This window comes from Carya illinoinensis, chromosome 3 (assembly GCF_018687715.1).
Source record: "Carya illinoinensis cultivar Pawnee chromosome 3, C.illinoinensisPawnee_v1, whole genome shotgun sequence".
NCBI lineage: Eukaryota > Viridiplantae > Streptophyta > Magnoliopsida > Fagales > Juglandaceae > Carya > Carya illinoinensis.
In genome coordinates this window covers 7634684-7658839 of record NC_056754.1, presented here as the reverse complement: position 1 = coordinate 7658839, position 24156 = coordinate 7634684, and the positions used below count along the sequence as shown (strand labels likewise).

The window sequence follows — 24156 nt, the reverse complement described above, 5'->3', positions numbered from 1 at the left end:
GTGGTTTGTGCCTTCCCTTGGGGCGTTACAAAAGAAAAATAGAAAAACCCTTTTGTGAATGTAATTACATTATCTTATTTTACTGAAATACATAATGCTCATAAAAGAGTAAAATTCTTGGGGAACCTAGTTGATGAGATCCAATGTTGGTGACTTTCTAAGATAAAGAATCTATTTTTTTTATAAGTAAGAAAATAGTTAATTCAACTGAAATGTTGTTGGGAGATAATTATGAAAACCCTCGAGATTCTTTTAAGAGATATCTTAAAGAATCTTGACGGTTTTCATAATGAATTTATAAAAGTCACTGCGAAGGCTTGATCTACTGGGACAACCCACCCACTCTCATGATTTATCTTGAGCTTGCACAATCACCTCAACCCTGATTTTGGCTGCACTTTGATAACATCTTTATTCCATTGGTTTGATAAGTGGTCGCGTCGTTTCAGCTGAAGTGACACACTAGAGTTTTAGCCTTAAGATATCTCGTTTGGATGTTGAGATGAGATGAGAAATCTGTGAATAATAGTAAAATGGTTTGTGAATAGTAATGAAATGGTTAGAGTTAAAATATTTATGGGGTTTTGGGAAAGGAGAGAGACAAAATTGAATAAAAATATTTTAAAGTTAAAACATTATTAGAATATAATTTTTTAATATTATTTTTGTTTTGGGATTTGAAAAAGTTTAAATTGTTTTTTGTGTTTTGTTTGGGAGTTTGGATAAGTTGTGATGATTAGGTAATGATTAGATGAAAAAGTTGAAGATTTGAAATTGAAAAGTGTTTGTGTTTTGTTTGGATGTTGAGAAATCTTTTTTCATCTCATCTCAACATCCAAACGGGGGGCCTTAATATCCGAGTCCTTTAAGAGATTTTTTTTTTCCCTCTCTAAACAGAAGCTCTAGGAGAATAAGTTGTACAATGGAGTATATGGTTGATCTTCTCATACAATGGATCTACTCTTCATGACTTTCTTGTATCATTTTCTCGCTCCTAACTTGTAATAGGTGTTCTCTTCCGTATACTCATTGTGTACTTGGGCAACACATACTTGTTTCAATAAAATTTATTTTCCATTAAAATGCATTATTGTTTTTTTATAACAATTTTTTAGACATCTATTTATTGTTATGTTTATTACATTCTTTTAAGTTGGCACCCCCTGCAAAAAACGAAAAGAAAAAGAAAAAACCCGAACACCCCTAGTCCATTTGTGAGTTCTTATTTTCTTTTATCACTCATTAACAAATCTCTTGTGTTAGGTTGGTTACCCTTTGGTGACTCTTCTTCTCTGTCTTGGGGATCCTCAAATATTTCACAATGACTTAAGCCCTCACATGGAGCAGCTTTACAAGCTTCTTAGGGTAAGCTAAATTGTTATTGCACCTTTTGTAGGGAAACAAGCAAATCATGGATATTTGACAAAAGCCATATATTATCTTGGTTGTTCCCTTACATTTCCTAAAGCGATATGTTATTTTGTCCATGCCGTCTTCTATTTTGAGTTTTGGCTATTTGACAAGATCTGAATTAATCATCCAGGACAAGAACCATCGCTTTATGGCCCTGGACTGTCTACATCGAGTGTTGAGGTTTTACTTGAGCGTTCATGCAGCCAACCAGGCCCCAAATCGTATATGGGACTATTTAGACAGTGTAACCTCTCAACTTTTGACCCTTCTCAGAAAAGGAATGCTTACTCAGGATGGCCAACACGATAAACTTGTTGAATTCTGTGTGACTATAGCGGAACATAACCTCGATTTTGCCATGACGCATATGATACTAGAATTGCTGAAACAAGATAGTCCCAGTGAAGCAAAGGTCATTGGTCTCCGTGCTTTGCTTGCCATTGTTATGTCACCTTCAAGCCAGCATGTTGGTTTGGAAATATTCAAAGGTAACTGACAAATGGCCAAATGTTCTTGATTAGTGGTATATAGTTGTCTTTTGTTTTCCCAAGTTATTATTAAACTTCATCGGACTTCTTTTGAACAGGTCAGGATATTGGCCACTACACTCCAAAAGTAAAGACTGCAATTGAGTCAATCTTAAGATCTTGTAATAGAACATATAGCCAAGCTCTTCTAACTTCTTCGAGGACCACAATCGGTAATTTCTTCTTACAGTATTTAATACAGAACCAGGATTAGAATGAGATGCTTTAGTGTCTTTTACATGTGCAAAAGGATGAGTAAATGCCAATTTATATTATATGGTGGTTTATTCTTTGTTTGGTTGCCTTGGTAAAGTCATTAGGCGTCTCTCTTGTATATGTCCCTTGTACGTGGGCTACACCTATTTCTCTCATCAATAAAATCCTCAATTACTTAACAAAATAAGAAATAAAAGTCATTATTTTTTTTTTGAAAAGTAACAGATTATATTAATAAGAATAGGCATAGCCCAAGTACACGGGGTATACAAGAGTCATTATTTTTTTACTGCAGTATAGCTCATGAATGAATGAATTTTAATACGTTGTCAGTGAGCAAAGCCTCAATTCATATGAGGGTTGTAAACCATTTGAACCTATGAACCCCAATGGAACTGCGATGGACTTGATATGTTTTACAAAAGCTTACTTTTTGAAGCAAAGACATAATGTAAGCAATATATAAGCCACTTCTTAATTACTCAAATGTATTAATTCTTGGTTATCTATTTGTTGTGTAGTCCTATATGCTTAAATTCCTTGCCTTTATGTCTTTGCTGCATCTGTGACACATGCCAAATAAATTGTATACTTTTCCAGATGCTGTAACCAAGGAAAAGTCCCAGGGACATCTTTTTCGGTCAGTGCTGAAGTGCATACCATATTTGATTGAAGAAGTTGGCCGAAGCGATAAAATCACTGAAATAATCCCTCAACATGGCATAAGTATTGATCCAGGTGTTCGTGAAGAAGCAGTACAGGTATTAAATCGGATTGTAAGATACCTTCCCCACCGTCGCTTTGCAGTAATGAGAGGGATGGCCAACTTCATCCTCCGGCTTCCCGATGAATTCCCTCTCCTCATTCAAACATCATTGGGACGTCTGTTGGAGCTCATGCGATTCTGGAGGGCCTGTCTAATTGATGATAGACCGGAATATGATGCTCAAAATGCAAACCATGTCAAGCATGGAAATCAGGAAGTCAAGAAGTCTTCTTTCCACCAATCAGGAGAACCAATTGAGTTTCGCGCTTCAGAGATCGATGCAGTTGGTCTAATCTTCCTTAGTTCTTTAGATAGCCAGATTAGGCACACAGCACTGGAACTACTGCGCTGTGTTCGTGCTTTAAGGAACGACATTCGAGATCTATCACTACGTGCGCAAACAGATCATAGTTTGAGATATGAAGCTGAACCAATATTTATTATTGATGTCCTAGAAGAGCATGGGGTGGGATATACTTTCTACTTTCCCCATCTATAACTGTCGCAATCTTAATTATTTCCCTGTGAGGTGCAGCCTGAATCTAAATTTACTGATCATATTCAAATTGATCTTTGGATGTTACAGGATGACATTGTTCAGAGCTGCTTTTGGGATTCTGGCCGTCCTTTCGATATGAGACGAGAATCTGAAGCAGTACCTCCTGATGTAACACTTCAATCTATAATATTTGACAACAACCCTGATAAAAACAGGTGGGCTCGGTGTCTAAGTGAGCTTGTCAAATATGCTGCTGAGCTTTGCCCAAGTTCTGTTCAAGATGCAAAGTAAGTAAATTGTTTTCATTTTCTTGTCCATGCTTGTTTCTGCGCAATGTTGATTTGTTACTTAGCCCTTGTCTTATCCCCAGCAAAGGTCACTGTTGATGTACACAATAAATCCTAGATCTTTATGTTTAGTCTGACATCCAAGAACACAAATTTGTTTTGAGTGCTAGGTCTCTGTGACTTGAAAACTAACAGTTTACAAACAATTAGACGTGCTTTTGAGGAAAATTCTTAATAATTTGCCCATGAAGCATGAAACCTGCCCTGGTTATGTTGCTTTTAGTTTCTTGCTGCCTTTAATCATGAGTTTTTCTCTCCGTACAAAAACCTGTAGTGCCTGCATGCATGCACACAACCCCCACTTCAGCGCTCCTCGCTGGAGCTGATTTCCTCTCTCTTTCTATTCCTCCTCCTCTCTATCATCTCTCTTTCTTTCTATCTTTTTCTTTTTCCCGATTAGTTTAAGATGGAAGAACTTAGACGTTTTACGGTGGAATCAAAAATTTTCATCTTCTCGAAAATGGGTGCCAATAGTTTTTGCATCACCGAGAGAAACAGATGAATGACTTTGTTTTTTCTCACAAATGGTTCGGTGGTTTCATGGGTGGTAAAAATGGTGGGGGAAGCCATCAAAACTAGGTGGCGCGAAGACTTCTTCAAAAAACAGAGGGTGGGTGATGGGATTCTTACTCTGCAGCTTCTCAGGAACTCTCGAGGCTGTTATCTCCTTTTGGAGGAGTTTAACAATGGTAGGAGAAGAGGTTCTTTGATCATTCCCAAAGGCATAAAGGGCAGTGGCTGGGAGGGTTTCGCTTATAGTCTCAAAAAAGCTGCTGAGCACACGGTGATGCAACGGGATGGCAAGCCTGTCCATGTCTCGAAATCATACACCATGGTGGTTGGTTCTAAGGCGGAGTGCAGTTTTGCCATGGAAACGAAGGAGGAAGATACTGGTCCTTACCCAGTGGACATGGGGGCGTCTTCTGACAATGGTAAAAAGTTGGGGGAAGTAGAGGGTGTGTTTTGGGCTGTCAAAGCACAACTTTCTCTTGTACTAGAAGAAGTTTCCTTATTGATGCAAAAGGTTGATCTGGGACTGAGCATGGTGATGGGACTGGGCAAGGAGACTACGATACCCACAACTTTAGCTCTACGGGTTCCTAAAGATGCCATTCCTAAAATGGGAAGAAAAGGGACCATGGCTTACTGGTCAAAGGATGGGGCGGGCTTGGGTCCACAATCCCAGCCACTTTTGCTAACTCGTTCACTGGCTTAAAGCCCACGATCCACTTCCCTTAATACCTAACTACTGTTGTTGAATGGGGCAGAGACTAGTGGGAGTCTGGACGTGGCTTTGAGCCCTCTCACGACCCCATTAGCCCTAAAAGTTAGCCTTTGGCTAATACTCATTCACGGGCTTTGAGCCCGTGTCCATCCACTGATCCTATGCATCAATCACAAGCTTTGAGCCCACCCTGAAGCGATGCGAGCCCATGGGAAAGGTCACGGGCACCCAAGCAGCTTTGTGTGGATGGACAGGTTGATATCTCAATTAGCTCCGACCCAAGGTTTAACCTGCAGGTGGTTTCTCTGGCCATCTTGTTGGCACAAACTGCCGACGAACGCGAGGTTGCTTCGGATTTGGGTGGGCAACACCCAAAGGCCTCACTTGAGCTTTGTTGCCCCGAAAAGGCCCCTGGAATGGATGTCACCAATGGTTCTCAGGCCACCGATTCCTCACTACTACCACAGAAAGGGTCGATGGTCACCAGCGACCACTCGGCTCCTATTTTGGAACTACTCCCTGTTGTTGATGGCAGGTCTAGCGGTGTGGAGACACTGTTTTCACCGGGTCCAACCGCGGGAGATGCTCCTAATGCTTCTCAATTTATGTTGGGTTTCTCTGAGTCACTCTCTAGGGTCTTGGGTACTGAGTTGGAAGAGGTTGACAAATCCTCTTTGGATGGGGGTTCATCTGATGAAGGGACATCTTATGGATCAGATCTACAGTTAGTATGCAAGGCACTTGGGGCAGACACTTGTAACTGAATTGCATGAACCCGGGGATACGCCCAGTCCTCTGTGTTCGTTGCCACCAACAGCCCCTTCGACTGATCCGCAAGTAGATTAGATCTTCCAGAAGGTTAAGGATATGAGTCATTGTATAGGGATGTCCTGTGAGGGTTATGAGGATCAGTTGCAAGCTCTCCTCATTGCAATAAAATCAGGCCAACCATTACTTGCTAGATCAACGTTGAAGAAGGATAGGGAGCTTCAGAGACTTACTTGCTCCATAAATTATGATGCACGGGAGGGTAGCATGTGCAGGGGATGTCACAAGGATAGGGTGAATCTTGGCGATCCATGAAGCCCAAGATTCTTTCATGGAACGTTTGTGGTTTGAGTGACCCGAACAAGCGCCTTGAAGTGAAGAACTTATTACGGAATTGGAAAGCGGATGTCATCTGTTTGCAGGAGACAAAACTAAAATTTATTGATAGCACATCATCAGAAGTTTGTGGAATTGCTCTTATGCAAGATGGACCACCCTCGCTTCTAAGGGTGCTTCAAGGGGTATTCTTTTAATGTGGGACAAGAGACAGTTAACTTCGTGGAGGATTGCGTCGGGGAATTTTTGTTAGCATGTTCTTTCTTGAATGTGGATGATGACTTTGTTTGGGGTTTTGCAGGAGTTTACGGGCCAAATGATAATAGTAGCAGAAAACTTCTTTGGGATGAGATAGCTGGCTTATGTAGTTGGTGCAATATTCTGTGGTGTATCGGGGGTGATTTCAATATCACTCGGTTTCCAAGTGAGTGGTCAAGGGTTTCTAGTATGGGCTCAGCTATGGCTAACTTCTTCTCTTTGACTTAGACTTGGTGAATCTTCCTTTGGCAGGGAGAGACTTCACTTGGTCAAACGGAAGGGCCTGGTCTTTCCTGAGAGACCCACTTTCCCACTTTGTGTTAGAAGCGGCTCCCTCGGCTTTGCTAGGATCATTTTTCCCTATTACTAGATTGTGGAGGTCTTTAGGAGGGACGGAGATACTTTAAGTTCAAGAGCATGTGGTTAGAGGTGGATGGGTTTGTTGAAAAAGTCCACTCGTGGTGGGCCTCTTATCAACTCACAGGCACTCCTAGTTTTGTTCTAGCAGGGAAGCTTAAAGCATTGAAGAATAATTTCAGAAAATGGAATTTGGAAGTCTTTGGGAACATCAATGACCAGCAGGACAAACTCTTTATGAAGTTGCAGCAACTTGATGAGAGAAGCGGAAATGGCATTATCAATTGAGGATAGGACAAGAAGACTGATTGTGGTTGCTGAGCTGGAAAAAATCACCCTTATGGAGGAAATCTCGTGGAGGCAACAATCACGGGCCCTTTGGTTGAAGGAATGGGATAGGAGCATAAAGTTTTTTCATAGGGTCGCAAACTCCCATAGAAGGAACGCCGCCATAGAGGTCTTCCAAGAGGAGGGCAGGGTTATATCGAGTAGAGATGATATTAAGAATCATATTGTCCATTTCTATGATAAGCTTTTGATAGAGTAGTACTTTTGGAGGCCCAAGATGGACAGTCTAGCTTTTGATTCCATCGACCACACAAACGCAGCCTGGTTGGAGAGGCATTTTGAAGGAGTGCTTGGTGTGGTAAAATGTATGAACAAAGATAAAGCTTCAGGACCAAATGACTTTCCAATGGCTTTTTTCACGCCTGTTGGGACATTGTTAAAGAGGACATAATGAAGGTTTTTTTTTGGAATTTCACTCTTTTATGAAATTTGAGAAGAGCCTTAATGTCTCTTTCATTGCTCTTATTCCCAAGAGGGCAAAGTCGGTGGAAGGGAATGATTTTCGAGCTATAAGTTTGATAAGTGGGGTTTACAAGATTATCTCTAAAGTCTTAGCGAAGCGGTTGAGCGTGGTCATGGGAAAGATCATCTTGAAGTCACAAAATGCCTTTGTGAGAGGAAGACAAATACTATACTCGGTCCTCATTGCCAACTAATGTCTGGAGAGCAGAGTTAGACCCGACATTCCAAGTATCTTGTGTAAACTAGATATGGAAAATGCATTTGACCATGTGAACTGGGGCTTTTTGTTGTATATTCTTAGTAGGTATGGCTTTGGGGCAAGATGGTGTCAATGGATCAAGCATTGTATTATAACTGTCAGATTCTCTGTTTTGATCAATGGCACTCCCAAAGGCTTCTTCAACAACTCTTAGGGATGGAGACAAGGGGATCCATTATCCCCACTTTTATTTATTCTTGTCATGGACGTGCTAAGCAAAATGTTGGATAGGGCAGTGGCTACGGGTTTCATCTCGAGTTATTTGGTAGGTGGTTCTACTCATGGAAGCTTGACGGTTTCCCATCTTCTATTCACCGATGATACGTTGGTTTTTTGTGACCTGGATCTGGATCAGATTCGCTCCCTCAGAGCACTCCTTAGCTTTGAAGCTGTATCTGGCCTTAAGGTGAACTTATCTAAATCGGAAGTAGTCCCCGTTGGCTCGTTCAACAACTTAGGGGAGGTGGCTGCCATCTTGGAATGCAAGGTTACATCCTTGCCAATGAAGTACCTTGGACTCCCTTTGGGAGCCCCTCATAATTCTAAGGTAATGTGGGAAGGGATTGTGGAGAAAATTGAAGGCAAATTAGCGGGATGGAAAAGAATCTACTTGTCTAAGGGCGGGAGAATCACACTTATTAAGAGTACGTTATCCAATCTCCCAACGTTCCTTTCATTATTTTTAGTGCCTGCAGGGGTTTCGAATAGATTGGAAAAGATTTTTCATAATTTCCTGGGGGGTGGGGGGCTAGAGAATACAAAGAAATTCCATTTGATCAAATGGGATAAAGTATGCACCCTGTTATCTTGTGGCGGTTGGGCTTAAGAAATTTGAGAACCTTCAACAAGGCATTTCTCGGGAAATGGTTATGGCTTTTTCATCTTGAGGGAGACGCACTCTGGAAAAATATTTTAGAGATCAAATATGGGAGTGTACAGGGAGGTTGGTGCTCAAATGAAGTCAGAGGGGCTTATGGCATGGGAGTTTGAAAATATATCAGGAAGGGCTAGGATGACTTTCTCAGCAACTATAGGTTTGAGGTGGGAAGGGGCACGCTGATAAAATTTTGGCATGATTGTTGGTGCGGGGATGTGATCTTGAAAAACGCTTTCCCCTCTCTTTATAGGATTGCGTTAGATCAAGGCTTTTATGTGGCTGATAATATGCGCAATAATTCTGATTCCATTACTTGGTCTGTGAGATTCACTAGAGCTATACAGGATTGGGAGATAGGAGACATCACTGATTTCTACAAAGTGCTATATGCGTTGAAGTCAAGGGCAGGAATGGAGGATAGATTACTTTGGACTTGCACAGGGAACAAGAAATTTTTAGTTCGTTCATATTACAAAGTCTTGTCGACCCACTCCTTCAATGCCTTCTCTTGGAAGAGCATTTGGAGGAGCAATGTTCCCCTCAAAGCTGCTTTCTTCTGTTGGGTGGCCTCCCATGGTAAAATCTTAACAATCAACAAGTTAAGAAAGCGTGAAATATACATAATGGATTGGTGCTACATGTGCAAACGTAACGGTGAATTAGCGGATCACCTTCTTCTTCATTGCAAAGTAGTTAAGGCATTGTGGGATGCAATCTTCTCAAGTCTTGGTATTGCATGGGTCATGCCTAAGAGGGTGATAGATCTATTGTCTTGTTGGTAAAGGATTAGGGACAATTGCCAGATCGCTGCTGTATGGAAGATGGTACCTTTATGCTTAATGTGGTGCACATGGAACGAAAGAAATGGCCGCTGTTTTAAGAATAGGGAACGCTCCCCGGACAGTTTTAGGGATTTTTTCTTTCATATTTTGTTGCTTTGGGCCTCTTCTATTGCATGGAATGGAACAGGTCTTAATGATTTGTATGCTACTATCCGTAGCACGTAGTTTTGTAATTAGGTTTTTTCTTGTATACTCCCTGTGTACTTGGGCTTTGCCTATTTATGTAGATCAATAAAACTTCTTTTTACCTATCAAAAACAAAATCATGATTAATGTGGAATCATGAGTACCCATAAAAATTATGAGCAATCACGAGCTTTCTTGTTTCTGATAGAGATCCTTGTTTAATCAATTTTACAAATTATCACTGGTCACTAATGCATAGGAGTTGCTCTTGTATATATCCCATGTACTTGGGTTATGCCTATCAATTTCATCAATAAAATTTTGTTCACTGATAAATAAATCAATTTCACAATCCAAACTCTAGCACATTACAATTTGTTTTTGGCAGATTGGAGGTTATGCAACGTCTTGCTCATATCACACCTGTTGAGTTGGGTGGGAAAGCTCATCCATCACAAGATGCAGACAACAAACTGGATCAGTGGCTGATGTATGCAATGTTTGTATGTTCATGTCCACCGATGAGCAGAGAAGCTGGTAGCATAGCAGCAACCAAAGATCTTTACCATTTTATTTTTCCTTCCATAAAAGCTGGATCTGAAGCACATGTAGTAAGTATCTAAGATATGTATCTCTAGTAGGGTATTATTTATCCAGATATTCCAAACTGCCAAGTTGAACGTTTTGGTCAGGAAGTAGTCTGTTGATGTTCGTGTCTGATGCTCGGGGATCAACCAGATCCAATCTTTAGGAAACTGGTCCCTTTTTAAAGAAAGGCTGTGCGGTTTAATTTAATGGCTGTGTGGTTTAATTCAATCACAGATGTGTTATACTCATTACAGATGATAATAACTGTTTAGTGTCAATAAACAAGTCTTTTTTATCCTGTTCTTCTAATTTTGTGAAATATCTTATGAAATATAAATGGTAGACTTGTGTTGTGTGGTGTGCCTGGTACTGGCTGGTGACCCATCTCTTTCTACTTCATATTGTGTTGCTGTGGGCAACCATTTCTTTATTTTGTCTAATCTAATATTTATGTGAACAATCACACACTCTTTATCATTAAGCAAATTTGTACATCTGCCTAATCAATGGACTTTCCTCATGGAAAATGCTACTCTTCCTGCTGGTGGTTCCTGATGGGAGTTACCACTGGGACTTTTTTTATTTTATTTTATTTTATTATTTTTACTTAATGATTAAGTAAGTTTTTTTTAATAATATTATGAATTTTTTTTTAAATATTTAAAAGTGTTAAAAAAATATATATAAAAAAAGCAAAAAATAAAATTACACAAAACAGCTAACGCCCAGTGGGAGCTCCCTGCGGTGGGAGTAGCACCGCCCTCATACGTATTGCACATCCAGTATATTGATACCATAGGATGTGGATGTGATTTAAGCCTGAAATTATCTCGCCCAATTCATATCTGTTTGTATAGTTGGTGCTAATTGCTCTAACGCCAGAATGTTATAAACTTGGTGCTGTGTGTGCTTATTGATTGAAAAGAAAAGAAAATATGCAATTCATTATTTATTTATTTTCAGTGAATGTAGATTTGATCCTCACGGTTAAACAACTTATTTCCTTCCCAATTCAGAATGCAGCCAGCATGGCTCTTGGCCATTCACATCTTGAAGCATGCGAAACTATGTTTGGCGAGCTTGCTTCTTTTATGGATGAGATTGCATCGGAGACTGAGGCAAAACCAAAGTGGAAGGTATGGTTTATTAATAATGCTTAAAATGAAAGAATAATGCTTAAAGTGTCCTAATTTCATGTCATTTGTAGCTTCTAACGAGAGGAGTCTGAGTGAATTAGCTAATACTGTACCGGAGAAGTTTTCTGAGAAGATTAGAATAATTTGCAGTACCATCTAAATTGATGTATCTTTAAGTCAATTCCTGCTGCCAACCCCAAGGAGTGTGACCATAATTAAAATGGGAATTACAACTTTTGAGTCTATCGACCATCCTAAAGAGGTTAACAAAATTCTGCTCGAGTCTAAATTGATAAAAATAAAATTAGATCAATAATCTCATGATCACATAAACAGAATCAGAATGCCTGTCACTTGCTTGATTCTATCAAGCTCTTTTATTGCTCACACCGGTTTATCAGTTTTCAAACATTGGGATTCCTTTGGTAAATGTAAAGTAGTTTTCCTTTTGATTAGTCCTCTTTGCTCCTATCCCACCTTTTCCTGTGCGAGCTTTTGGTGTTCTTCAGAGAGCACCCGTCCAACCAAAGGTGTAAAAGATGTCAAACAGCGCATTATTCATTGTTCCTTTCCAGTTCATTTTCCAAAAATTATTGTGGCATAGTGTAATGGTGGGCAACGATTGTCTTGACCTGATCCTTTAATGAAATTTCGTTACAGTTAGAATATCCTTTTTTTATGCAATATTAATTACTAAGTATTTCATTTCCCAAATTTTGAATTTCAGTTAGATGACTTGCAAAATTTTCACTCCTTTTGATGCAGAGTCAAAAGGCTCGCCGTGAAGAACTTCGTATCCACATTGCAAATATATACCGTACTGTGGCTGAGAATATCTGGCCTGGCATGCTGGCTCGCAAGACAGTTTTCCGTCTCCATTATGTGAAGTTTATTGAGGAGACAACCAAACATATCTTAACAGCACCTGCTGAAAGCTTTCAAGAATTGCAACCTCTCCGCTACGCACTTGCTTCTGTTCTAAGATCACTGGCCCCTGAATTTGTTGAGGCAAAATCAGAGAAATTTGATCTAAGAACTAGAAAACGACTTTTTGACCTTCTTCTCTCATGGTGTGATGAGACAGGCAGCGCATGGACTCAAGATGGTTCTAGTGATTATCGACGTGAAGTAGAACGTTACAAGTCTTCTCAACATGCTCGGTCAAAAGACTCTGTAGACAAGATAGCATTTGATAAAGAATTGAGTGAGCAGGTCGAGGCCATTCAGTGGGCATCAATGAATGCTATGGCTTCTCTTTTATATGGGCCTTGCTTTGATGACAATGCAAGGAAAATGAGTGGGCGTGTAATAACTTGGATCAATAGCTTGTTCATTGAGCCTGCACCTAGGGCTCCATTTGGTTACTCACCATCTGATCCTAGGACTCCATCTTATTCCAAGTATGCAGGAGAAGGTGGCCGTGGAGCTGCTGGTCGTGAAAGGCTTAGGGGTGGTCATCATCGTGTTTCATTGGCAAAATCGGCTCTAAAGAATCTTTTACTTACGAATCTGGACCTGTTTCCTGCTTGTATTGATCAGGTAACAGTATTGCTCTTCTGGCATGATCTTTGTATACCTCTAGTGTACTCAGGCTATGCCTTTTTCATTAATAAAATTTACTTTTACCTATCAAACAAAAAAAAGGTAACAGTAATGCTCTTCAATTGTTATGCCCCAACTAGTACACATATTACATTCTGATGAATAACGTGAATAACCATGATTGTGAACATGGATATTACCTAACTACACGAGAAGCTTACTCTTTTCTGCACGAGGAACTAATTATCTTTATATTTGTGTTCAGTGCTACTACTCTGATCCTGCTATAGCTGATGGTTACTTCAGTGTGTTGGCTGAGGTCTACATGCGCCAAGAGATACCAAAATGTGAGATCCAAAGACTTCTGAGCCTGATCCTCTATAAAGTGGTGGACCCATCAAGACAAATTCGTGATGATGCCCTTCAAATGCTTGAGACGCTTTCTGTTCGTGAGTGGGCTGAGGATGGTATTGAGGGTTCAGGGAGCTATCGAGCTGCTGTCGTTGGTAACCTTCCTGATTCTTACCAACAATTCCAATACAAGCTCTCATGTAAACTTGCCAAAGATCACCCTGAGTTGAGCCAGCTTCTCTGTGAGGAGATCATGCAGAGGCAACTTGATGCTGTTGATATAATCGCACAACATCAAGTCTTGACATGCATGGCTCCATGGATTGAGAACCTGAATTTCTTGAAACTTAAGGACTCAGGTTGGAGCGAAAGATTATTAAAAAGCCTTTACTATGTGACTTGGAGACATGGAGACCAGTTCCCGGATGAAATTGAGAAGTTATGGAGCACGATTGCTAGCAAACCTAGGAATATTAGTCCTGTTTTAGATTTCTTGATCACAAAAGGGATTGAAGATTGTGATTCAAATGCATCTGCCGAAATAAGTGGTGCATTTGCTACATATTTCTCTGTTGCGAAGCGTGTAAGTCTATATTTAGCACGGATATGTCCTCAGCGCACAATTGATCACCTGGTATTCCAACTGGCTCAGCGCATGCTAGAAGATAGCATTGAACTAATAGGGCCAAGTACAAATAAAAGTGATGCAAATGGGAATTTTGTGTTGGAATTCTCCCAGGGGCCTGCAGTTGCCCAAATTGCATCAGTTGTAGATAGCCAGCCACACATGTCACCATTACTTGTCCGGGGTTCCCTGGACGGTCCACTTAGGAATGCTAGCGGGAGCCTGAGTTGGCGAACAGCAGGTGTGACTGGACGAAGTGTCTCAGGACCTTTAAGTCCCATGCCTCCTGAGATGAACATTGTTCCAGTGAATGCAGGCCGCTCAGGACAGCTCCTTCCATCTTTGGTAAACATGTCAGGGCCTTTGATGGGGGTTAGAAGTTCAACTGGAAGTTTGCGGAGCCGCCATGTCTCTAGGGACAGTGGAGACTACCTCATTGATACACCAAACTCTGGTGAAGATGGGTTGCATTCTGGGATGGCTATGCATGGTGTTAGTGCTAAAGAACTTCAGTCAGCCTTGCAGGGTCATCAGCAGCATTCATTGACTCGTGCAGATATAGCATTGATTCTACTTGCAGAAATTGCATATGAGAATGATGAAGATTTCCGTGAACACTTGCCTCTACTGTTTCATGTCACATTTGTATCAATGGATAGTTCAGAAGACATTGTGCTGGAACACTGCCAGCATTTGCTCGTTAATCTGTTATACTCGCTAGCAGGCCGGCATTTGGAGCTGTATGAGGTAGAAAACAGTGATGGAGAGAACAAGCAGCAGGTTGTGAGCCTTATCAAGTATGTGCAATCAAAGCGAGGAAGCATGATGTGGGAGAATGAGGATCCAACGGTAGTGAAAAATGAGCTTCCCAGCGCGGCACTTCTGTCAGCATTAGTTCAGAGCATGGTGGATGCTATCTTCTTCCAAGGAGACCTCCGCGAGACCTGGGGTGCTGAGGCACTCAAATGGGCTATGGAGTGCACATCAAGGCACCTAGCCTGTCGCTCACACCAGATTTATCGTGCTTTGCGACCTAACGTCACAAGTGATACATGTGTATTACTCCTCCGTTGTCTTCATAGATGCCTAGGAAATCCAGTTCCTCCAGTTTTGGGATTCATTATGGAAATTCTGTTGACATTGCAAGTGATGGTGGAAAATATGGAGCCAGAAAAGGTTATACTTTACCCCCAGCTCTTTTGGGGGTGTGTGGCTATGATGCACACTGATTTTGTTCATGTCTACTGCCAGGTGCTTGAGCTCTTCTCACGCGTGATTGACCGTTTATCATTCAGGGACCGAACAACAGAAAATGTACTTTTATCAAGCATGCCTAGAGATGAGCTTGATACCAATGTTGAAATAGGCGACTTCCAGAGAATAGAATCTAGGAGTGGATATGAGCTGCCACCATCCAGTGGGAATCTGCCAGCATTTGAAGGGGTGCAGCCTCTTGTGCTTAAGGGACTCATGTCTACTGTCAGTCATGGTGTCTCTATTGAGGTTCTCTCACGTATAACAGTGCACTCTTGTGATTCTATATTTGGGGATGCAGAAACAAGACTCTTGATGCACATTACAGGTTTGCTTCCTTGGCTCTGCTTGCAGCTTAGCAAGGATCCAATTGTGCGGCCTGCTTCACCACTTCAGCAACAGTACAAAAAGGCCTGCTCTGTCGCAGCAAACATCTCCATTTGGTGTCAAGCAAAATCATTGGATGAATTAGCTACCGTGTTTATGGCCTACTCTCGTGGTGAGATCAGAAGTGTTGATAACCTCCTTGCTTGTGTCTCACCATTGTTATGCAATGAGTGGTTCCCAAAGCACTCAGCTTTGGCTTTTGGTCACCTATTGCGGCTACTGGAGAAGGGGCCAGTTGAGTATCAGCGAGTGATACTGCTCATGCTTAAGGCCCTGCTTCAGCTCACTCCCATGGATGCTGCACAAAGTCCACACATGTATGCAATTGTTTCCCAGTTGGTGGAGAGCACTTTGTGTTGGGAGGCGCTAAGTGTGTTGGAAGCCCTTTTGCAGAGTTGTAGTTCATTGACAGGTTCCCACCCACAAGAGTCCGGGTCATTTGAGAATGGACTTGGTGGGCCTGATGAGAAGATGCTTGCTCCACAGAGCTCGTTCAAGGCTCGTAGTGGACCCCTACAGTATGGTATGGGTTCAGGTTTTGGGCCAGGTCTGACACCACCTGCACAAGGGAGCTCAACTGAATCAGGAACATCACCTAGAGAGGTGGCTTTGCAAAACACGCGTCTGATTCTTGGTCGGGTGCTTGACAGCTGTGCTCTAGGGAGGAGAAGGGACTATAGAAAGCTGGTGCCATTTGTAACAACTATTGGGAACCCATAATGTGGTTAGGCCTGTTTCTTGCATTGTATTTTGGATGGAGCACGGGAGACTTTTAGGGTGATAAATTGTATATAGTCTTCATAAGATAGTGGTTTTTTGGTAGTTGGGCTTGTAACATTTTTAGTTCCAGTACTTGTAGATCCTTCACAGCAGTCACTCTCTTGTACCCCTTGTCTAATTTTGTTAATTGCAATCTCTTCTTTTGCTATCGAGTTGAGATTTAGCGATTGAGTTCCATGAATATGTATATGTATATGTATATATATGTATGTATATATATATAAATGGAATATTCCCCTTGGATGAATGAATGAATTGGAGTTGAGATTTAGCGATCGAGTTGCAATGGGTCACCTGGATTCGCGTGATCCTGCTAAGCCTTGTGGAATCGGATTTTAACGTCGTGATAGTTCATTGCTACTGTTAACACTGCTTGACCGAGTGAGATTACTTCTGTTAAAAAGACTAGGATATGGGGTCTTCTACAGCCATGATGTGCAAACTGGCTAGGATCCCCCATTGGCCCCCGGGAAGTTCGAAGTTATTGTCTCCACGCCCACTGTAGATCAGAAAAAAGTGGCTTAATTGGCTAAGGCAGAGGTTCAATGCCATGCGACCACAATAATGCAGCTTCAAAACCTGTATTAAGTGGTCTTGAGTGACCTCATAACCAAAATCTACACCTAACCATCAACAGGCTCATCTGTTATTATCATGAAAGTGAGATGATATCCGATGGATAGATTCCAATCAAGAGTAGTTGATTCAGAATCCCAGATTATCCATCATCTCTATGGAAACTTCTGTTACTACTTACAATTAGGCGTGATCTATCGACTATCATCATATAGAAGCCTACTTTCGAGGGGAATTTTGCAATTTAGGTGGTTCTTTTGCAAGTGACACCTCCCATCACATTCATAGGGTTGGAAAAAAAAAATAGTGAAAGGAAAGAAAAATATACTAATGACAAATCTAAAATACAAATTTGCATTTCGCCAACTTAATTCTGATCCACAAGACAATATCCAATATCAAGCACAAGAAGCCAACAATGCACCCAAATTTCAAATCCATATATATATATATCCCCATTCACTTATTTATCCAAGTACCTTTGTCCAGTGAGCAGTGGGTTGTTTTACTACTACTATAGTTCAACTCCTGATATTTCTGATTGGCTCTGAATAAACACGAAGTTTCCTTCTATGCAAGCAGGACCATACCACCAGCTTGGGTATTTCTTCAGATCGGGAGTAACATATGAGATCATTCACGGGGAGATGGACTCTTCTTTATCAAGGCATAGGCATCACTATATATGGCCACCAGGTTGGAGAAGACTGCAAGGACTATCATAAAAATAGCCAAGATCTTGTCCTTCTTAGTTGCTATGTTGTGATGATCCCTGAATTACCCAAGGGAAAAACAACTTGTATAACTCATAAGACCATAAAAATGAAAAGAACCAAAAAAAAAATTGATTTTAGAGGTCCAGCTCAAAAAAATATATAAATTGCCAATTACAAATAATCAAACTCCTCATGCATCTCTAACATTGTTTGTGTCAATAATAGAGGTAACCATAGTATTCTAATTATCAATTAAATGTAAGGAGCATTTATCCGTCAATGAACCTGCAGCATCACAGTGGTACATCATCAAGTTTATCAAAAGTTTAAATGTTTCCTTCACCTGAAATCTCAATCCTGTATATATACATCTTGTATTTAAAAGGCCTCTTTTGAATTGTTATTCCATAAGACTCAGATCACCCAAACTAATCAACCATGAACACCTTGAACAAACCATGATTTTTCTACAAATTCCATTATTTTTATAGCCAAATCACACACATCCAATAGCAGCCAAGCTTCCACCCCTGTTCTTATGGGGTGAGAAAGTGCCATTAGAGCCACAGCTCATTGGCTTTCTGGAAAGTCCAGTGATATGTTAGAACTCACCTAAGAGTAATGGCAGCAGGAAAAATGAACCCGAGACAGACAGCAGCGGTCGCTCCAGTGAATTGGAAAGCATCCCAAATGCTGGGTATGAAATTTGCACCTAAGAAGATAAGACCAATGAGCCCAATTGAGATCAATGCAAACCTACAATTGTTGAGAACCAATGGCCTTGATGAGGGAAAGAGGAGGCCATCCAAGTTGAGCCGCAATGGAAAGAAGACAACGGGAAATACAAGCATGAGGTGGGCAGCATAGCTAACACGGACAGCATCATTAAGCAGGGACCCGTAAGGAATGCCAAGGTTGGTGTCAAAGTTGGCAAGCACATCATCTAAAGTTGCATCACCAAAAAGAAGGAACCCAAAAAAGCTTGTCATCATGTACACAGAGGAGCATAGAGCAAGTGAAGTTTGCACAACTGCTTTTATCTGTGTAGAATCTTCAAGTTCATTGTCTATGCTGTGAACTGCAAATGAAGTATCCAGGAAAGTTATAATGGACTTCCAATTTGAAATAAGGAAAAATTGAAAAAAATGAAACAACCCATATCAATCATTATTTAACATATCTAGAGCTTATTCCAATCCTGGGCTCAAGTTGCACAGAAGCAATGCCTGAAGTAAACCCAATTTACTGTTGGTTCAATTGACTGCTGAGTGGTATGTGACGTGACAATGCCAGGCAATGGAAAGGCTTCATGATGCAATTGGCCCAAAATTTATACCAAACTTTCTTTTAAGGTAAGTCAATTATGGTGATCAGCTCATGTAAAAAGGGTGCTAATTAAGATTTAAGACCCATTGTTCTGAGTAGATTCTCGACTTCAATGGTCAAAACAACTAGAATACTCAGTTGTTAATCCCCAAGATGTGGATCAGAATTCTTCCCACATTCATTTCTTATCAATATGCTAATGTACTAACATGGAAGAAGTTTGTTTGAGTGAGTTTTACTTTTCTTTTCTTTTTTTCTTTTTTTTTTTTTCATTCCTTCTTTGTTGATATTTTTTTGAGGGGTCTATTTATCTCATCAACCTAAGACACCTCATTAATCCCATTCCAAGAGAAACACCAGGATTCAGGAAAATAAGACGCATTTAAATGAGTAAGCAGATAGCATACCATTATAGTGGCAGATATATGCAGTGACAAGAACAGGGACTACGGTGAAGAGTTTGAAGAATGACGTCAGATCAGTAACATCAGGTAGCAATCTAGGCATCATAATGCCTCCACTTATCAACTTCATGATTGAAATTCCAATAGTAATAACAAGAAACACAACTGCCAGGGCAACTGATAATGCAGATGTGTATCTCAACGAATCTGCCACCAAAAAAAGAAGTCATAAAAGATCTCCACAGCACATTGGGCATAATAAGGCCAAAGAAAAAAAAGGAAAATATATTGCAAAGTTCTCGTACTGCCACCATCTTCTGCTACACAAAGGTTGTTAAAGGGAAAATAATATAGAGATTCACGTGCACAAGACAAGATGTGAAAGTTCAAAGGAAAAGAATTACCAAAGAAAGTTGAATTTCTTATACATATATCAAATCACCCAGAATCAACACTGCAGTTCAGGAAGCAATAAACCAATTTATCTATTTTGTTGCAATTATATATTATTTCTGTGGTATAATGTGCACATAGTAATGAATCATTTACTTACTAAAACATAATCTACTAGTATAGTTCAAGCACAACAGTTGCAATAATACATTAGAGATTGCTAGATCTGACTAAAGTTCAACTTGAGGTCGCAAATGCAGAACTCCGAAGAGTAATTCAGATTAACAGCATAATCATTGTTAATTAACGGATAACACTAACCAATTCGCTTAAAGCATGCCAATGGAGCCAATATACAAATCGTCGTGATGAAGAGAATGAAGGTACGCCCATTCCACCAGTGGTCTCCAAACCATCCTTCCAGGACACCAGCATGGTGAACTCCACTTGAAGATGTTCCAGAAAGCACATCGCCTTCAAGTAAAGGATACAAAATCCATCAAATAAATTTATAGCTTCCACATGAATACTATGATATCTCTAGACAAGCCGGTAACTAAGTCTACCAAAACCTTCCCTGGATCAGATATATATATAAAAAAAATAGAGAGAGAGAGAGAGAGAGAGAGCGAAGATTGCAACAGAGATTTCAAATAACAAGTAATCAAATTAAGTCATACCGATTATAATCATATATACTATAAGTACGCCGATGTTGTTTATTATAACACATATCTGCAGCAAAGTTTTCCCATATTTTCCAAAGGCATCCCCCATAAGACCTCCATATGAAGACAACTTCCCTGCCCGGCTAAACCTAAGCAACATCTCGATTGAAGCATCGGTTAAAAACGCCATAAATATTATCATGACAATCCCAAGACCAAGCCCCAGCACTTTCATTGTGGCAGGCAATGCCATGATCCCGGCGCCGATAATTGTGGTAGATAAGTTAAACACTGCCCCTGTAAAGGAAGCACCATTGAACTCATCAAACCCAACATCCTCCTCGTGCATCTTAGGCAACAAGGGGGCTTTCTCATCAACAATTGCTTTGCCCTTTCGTGACTTCCTTTCCTTTTTAGGTAAAATATTTCCAATCGTCATCTTTTGGTATCTGAAATTTTTCCCAACTGTGCACATAAAAACCGAAAATTACCTTCCAAGTTCTATAATTTTAAAATAAATTCAAACATTTATAAACTTAGTACTCCTAACCTGTTAAAAATATGGAAGAACGTCAATACAAACAACTCTGATTCAGCACAATTATTCTGAAGCGGGCTCTTTCTAGGACCAAAGCAGGAGGAATTTCAAACCCAATTCCCTAAAAGCTAATTCGGAAAACCCACTTTTTGCGAAGTTCCAAAGAAGGCGGATCCTTTGCCGATTGGTTCCAAATTAACCGGGCAGAAATAAAGAAAACCACCCAGAACCGGAAATATCGAAATTAAGCTAGGAACTCAAGTAACTGAATAATATACAGTATTGAAAGCAAATATCTACAATAAAAAACTTCGCATTTTCAAATTGAAGAACGAAGTTGACTCGAACCCAATTCAGCAGACGACAAAATCCCACAAAGCCAACTCTTTCTTCGACGATAAGCACCAAATTTAATCAAGCCGGAGAGCTTTTTGGTACAATCTTGAGAGAGAGATGGCAAATTTTCCAAAACCCGCAAGGGGAAAGTGACAACTCAATTTTTAAAGATAGGAATGTAGACCAAGCGTATTAATGAACTGTCAGAAATTTGATGCTAGGCTTCCATTTATAGATAAAAAGAGAGAAAACTACACGAAATGACAATGGCGTGTTGAATAATTTTACGTACAGATATTTATATATACGAATTGACTGAAACATGAATGCAAATTATGATGACGAGGACAAAGAACCGTTTAAGGTTTGGTGAAAATTACAGAATTGGTTAATGTCAAATAGGAAAAAAACAAAAAAAAGCAATGATGCAGTAATTTTAGGGTTTCTACTATGGCGTCCGTTGACGTAAACATCAAAAGAGTTATGTTTGTCTGTGATTGCCCGACGAAAGTTATTACTTATTACGACAAGAATCGAGAATTCGAGGCGAGAAAGTTCTTATTTTTGGGGCGGCCTCGACTCGATAAAGAAAAAAATTCAGAAGTACGGCTACGTTTGCTGTTCGGGACATGTTTATTTATTTGGAAAATGATAGGATTATTACTCTTTTACTATTTATTTATTATTTATTTTATATTTAATTTTTTTTTAATTTTTTATTTTACCTAATGATTAAAAAAGTAATTATTAGTAAAATTATATATTTTTTTAATTTTTTCTTAATGACTAAGAATGTTAAAAAAATACTTAAAAAAAATAATGAAAAAATAAAAAAATCCTAATAACTTATAAGTAGTAAATGGGTAGTGATAGAGTACTAAGCCTATCACTACCCTATTTATTTATGGCCGCCCGCAGCCGTAGGCAATGGGTGGATATTCTGTTGTCGAGTTTCACCGACCAACATTTTAGAGCATCCACTTCATCAAAATCATCTTTAAAATTTAATAAAAAATATATATTATTCATAAATTCATAATCTTTTTATCCATATTCCCATATTGTATTAGTCATTAGATTTATCAAAATAATAATATAATATTATTTTTAATAATAATATTTTAAAAAATATTTTTTTTATATATTTTACAATTATACTAACTATATGTACATTAATAATTTAATTTAAGACTAAAATTATTATTTCATAACTAATTTTTTTCATCAACCTAATTACCCAATAAACTCATTTTGCCAACCCTCCTTCTATCCAACAATTATATATACAATTTATAAAACGAACAAATACATCTACAATTTGAAAAGATTTCTGTGACGCCCTCAAATTCCGTTTGGGATTTGACGGACATTTGAAGCGTCGAGACATGCAACACAAGGTTACCTGCCCCCGTTCATGACATATAAGATGCAATGTTCCTAACATGCATCTAACAATATGCAATATTCGCAGCGGATAAATTTTTTTTTTAGCAATACTATGCACCAAATTGAAAATATCCCAAATGCTTAAAACATATTTTATACATAAAAATCCATTGAACAACTAAGATCACAACACTAGTCCAAAATGGTTATGATCCAAAAAGTACTAGAGATGCAACTCAATCGTACAAGTAGTAATTTACATTAATTACTATATTAACATTGATGTCGCACCGTTGCTTAGTCAACTGTGTCTAGTTGATCAGCTCCTGATTCTCCTTCAGGTCCTGTAACAAGATCTACCATTCGGGGGGAATGGTAGTTGAGACTACCACAGTGAGATTTGATTACAAATCTCAGCAAGTTAACAAATAACTTCCACACAGGCTAATGATACATGGATGACAGTAAAAGTATAAATGCATAATCAAATTCATAAGTAATTAAAGCATAACTTGGTATACAACATAACATAATTGACATAACTTAAATTGAAACATGAACTGAACTTGACTTGACATGAACTTGATCTGAAACTTGACTTATCATGAACTTGTTCTGAAACATGACTTAATATGAAAAATACATACTCCATAGTTGTTGTGGCCCCATGTATTCTACGTGTAAATACATACTCCACAGTTGTTGTGGCCCCATGTATTTTACACAAACTTGACTTAACATGAAAAATACATACTCCACAGTTGTTGTGGCCCCATATATTCTACGTGTAAATACATACTCCACAGTTGTTGTGGCCCCATGTATTCTACATAAACTTGACTTAACATGAAAAATACATACTCCACAGTTGTTGTGGCCCCATGTATTCTACATGTCACAATTGTTGTGTCTCACGTAGTGTATGCGTCACAATTGCTGTGACCCCATACATAAGTAATCAAGATAAAACGTGACTGGAATACGAAAGGACTGAAGCCCTGACGTAATATAATGTGATTTGAACATAACTTGAAATACATGACCAACTTGAGATAGAAACATTTCGTAACATGACATAACATATAATAGACAACATATTTAACATGACATAGTTGCAATAGTGAATATTACATGACTTGACATACATGTAATAGATGGCATACTTAGCAAGACGTACTTGTAATGTACAGTAATACATAACAGAATATATTATGTAACAGATAAAAATTGATGACAGAATAAATTCTGTATAATAGACAATTACGTGATAACTTGGCATGTCATGACATATATGATAACACACATACATACACTGTAGTTCCTTTACTTAGCACACATACACAATAGACTGCTAGTAAGTTAAAAGCTAACTTACCTCGATTTTCGCATTTCTTATAAAACTTCAAGTGCGACCACGAGGAACTGTAATTTGTGATTCTAAAAATTAGAACTAAATCAGTAATAATTTGAAATTTGGAAAATACTAACTTAAGGAGTAAAATTTTCATTTTACTCTCTACATGT

General features: G+C 39.3%; 2 protein-coding genes across 4 annotated transcripts in view; one reads left to right on the top strand and one right to left on the bottom strand.

The window, feature by feature from the left end:
* The window catches only part of LOC122302991 (cell morphogenesis protein PAG1), a 30247-nt gene extending 13810 nt beyond the window's left edge, over positions 1-16437 (top strand). For 2 of the 3 annotated variants that reach the window (XM_043114503.1, XM_043114505.1), the window contains 9 exons: positions 1264-1365; positions 1544-1901; positions 2000-2113; positions 2757-3388; positions 3509-3708; positions 10015-10237; positions 11231-11350; positions 12116-12889; positions 13158-16437. In XM_043114503.1, coding sequence (XP_042970437.1) covers positions 1264-1365; positions 1544-1901; positions 2000-2113; positions 2757-3388; positions 3509-3708; positions 10015-10237; positions 11231-11350; positions 12116-12889; positions 13158-16229 — 5595 coding nt within the window. In that variant the 3' untranslated portion in view covers positions 16230-16437. Of the gene's footprint in view, positions 1-1263; positions 1366-1543; positions 1902-1999; positions 2114-2756; positions 3389-3508; positions 3709-10014; positions 10238-11230; positions 11351-12115; positions 12890-13157 lie in introns of those variants that run through there. The other variant, XM_043114506.1, reaches the window with a different exon arrangement.
* Positions 16438-17193: 756 nt separating this feature from the next.
* On the bottom strand, positions 17194-21534 carry LOC122302992 (amino acid transporter AVT6A-like). The gene is made up of 6 exons (XM_043114507.1): positions 20923-21534; positions 20385-20837; positions 20026-20178; positions 19315-19518; positions 18194-18659; positions 17194-17637 (listed from the first exon to the last, which is right to left on the bottom strand). Exons 2-6 carry the CDS (start codon positions 20809-20811, stop codon positions 17499-17501), a joined length of 1389 nt encoding a protein of 462 aa, XP_042970441.1. The 5' UTR covers positions 20812-20837; positions 20923-21534; the 3' UTR covers positions 17194-17498.
* Between the last annotated feature and the right edge of the window lie 2622 nt (positions 21535-24156).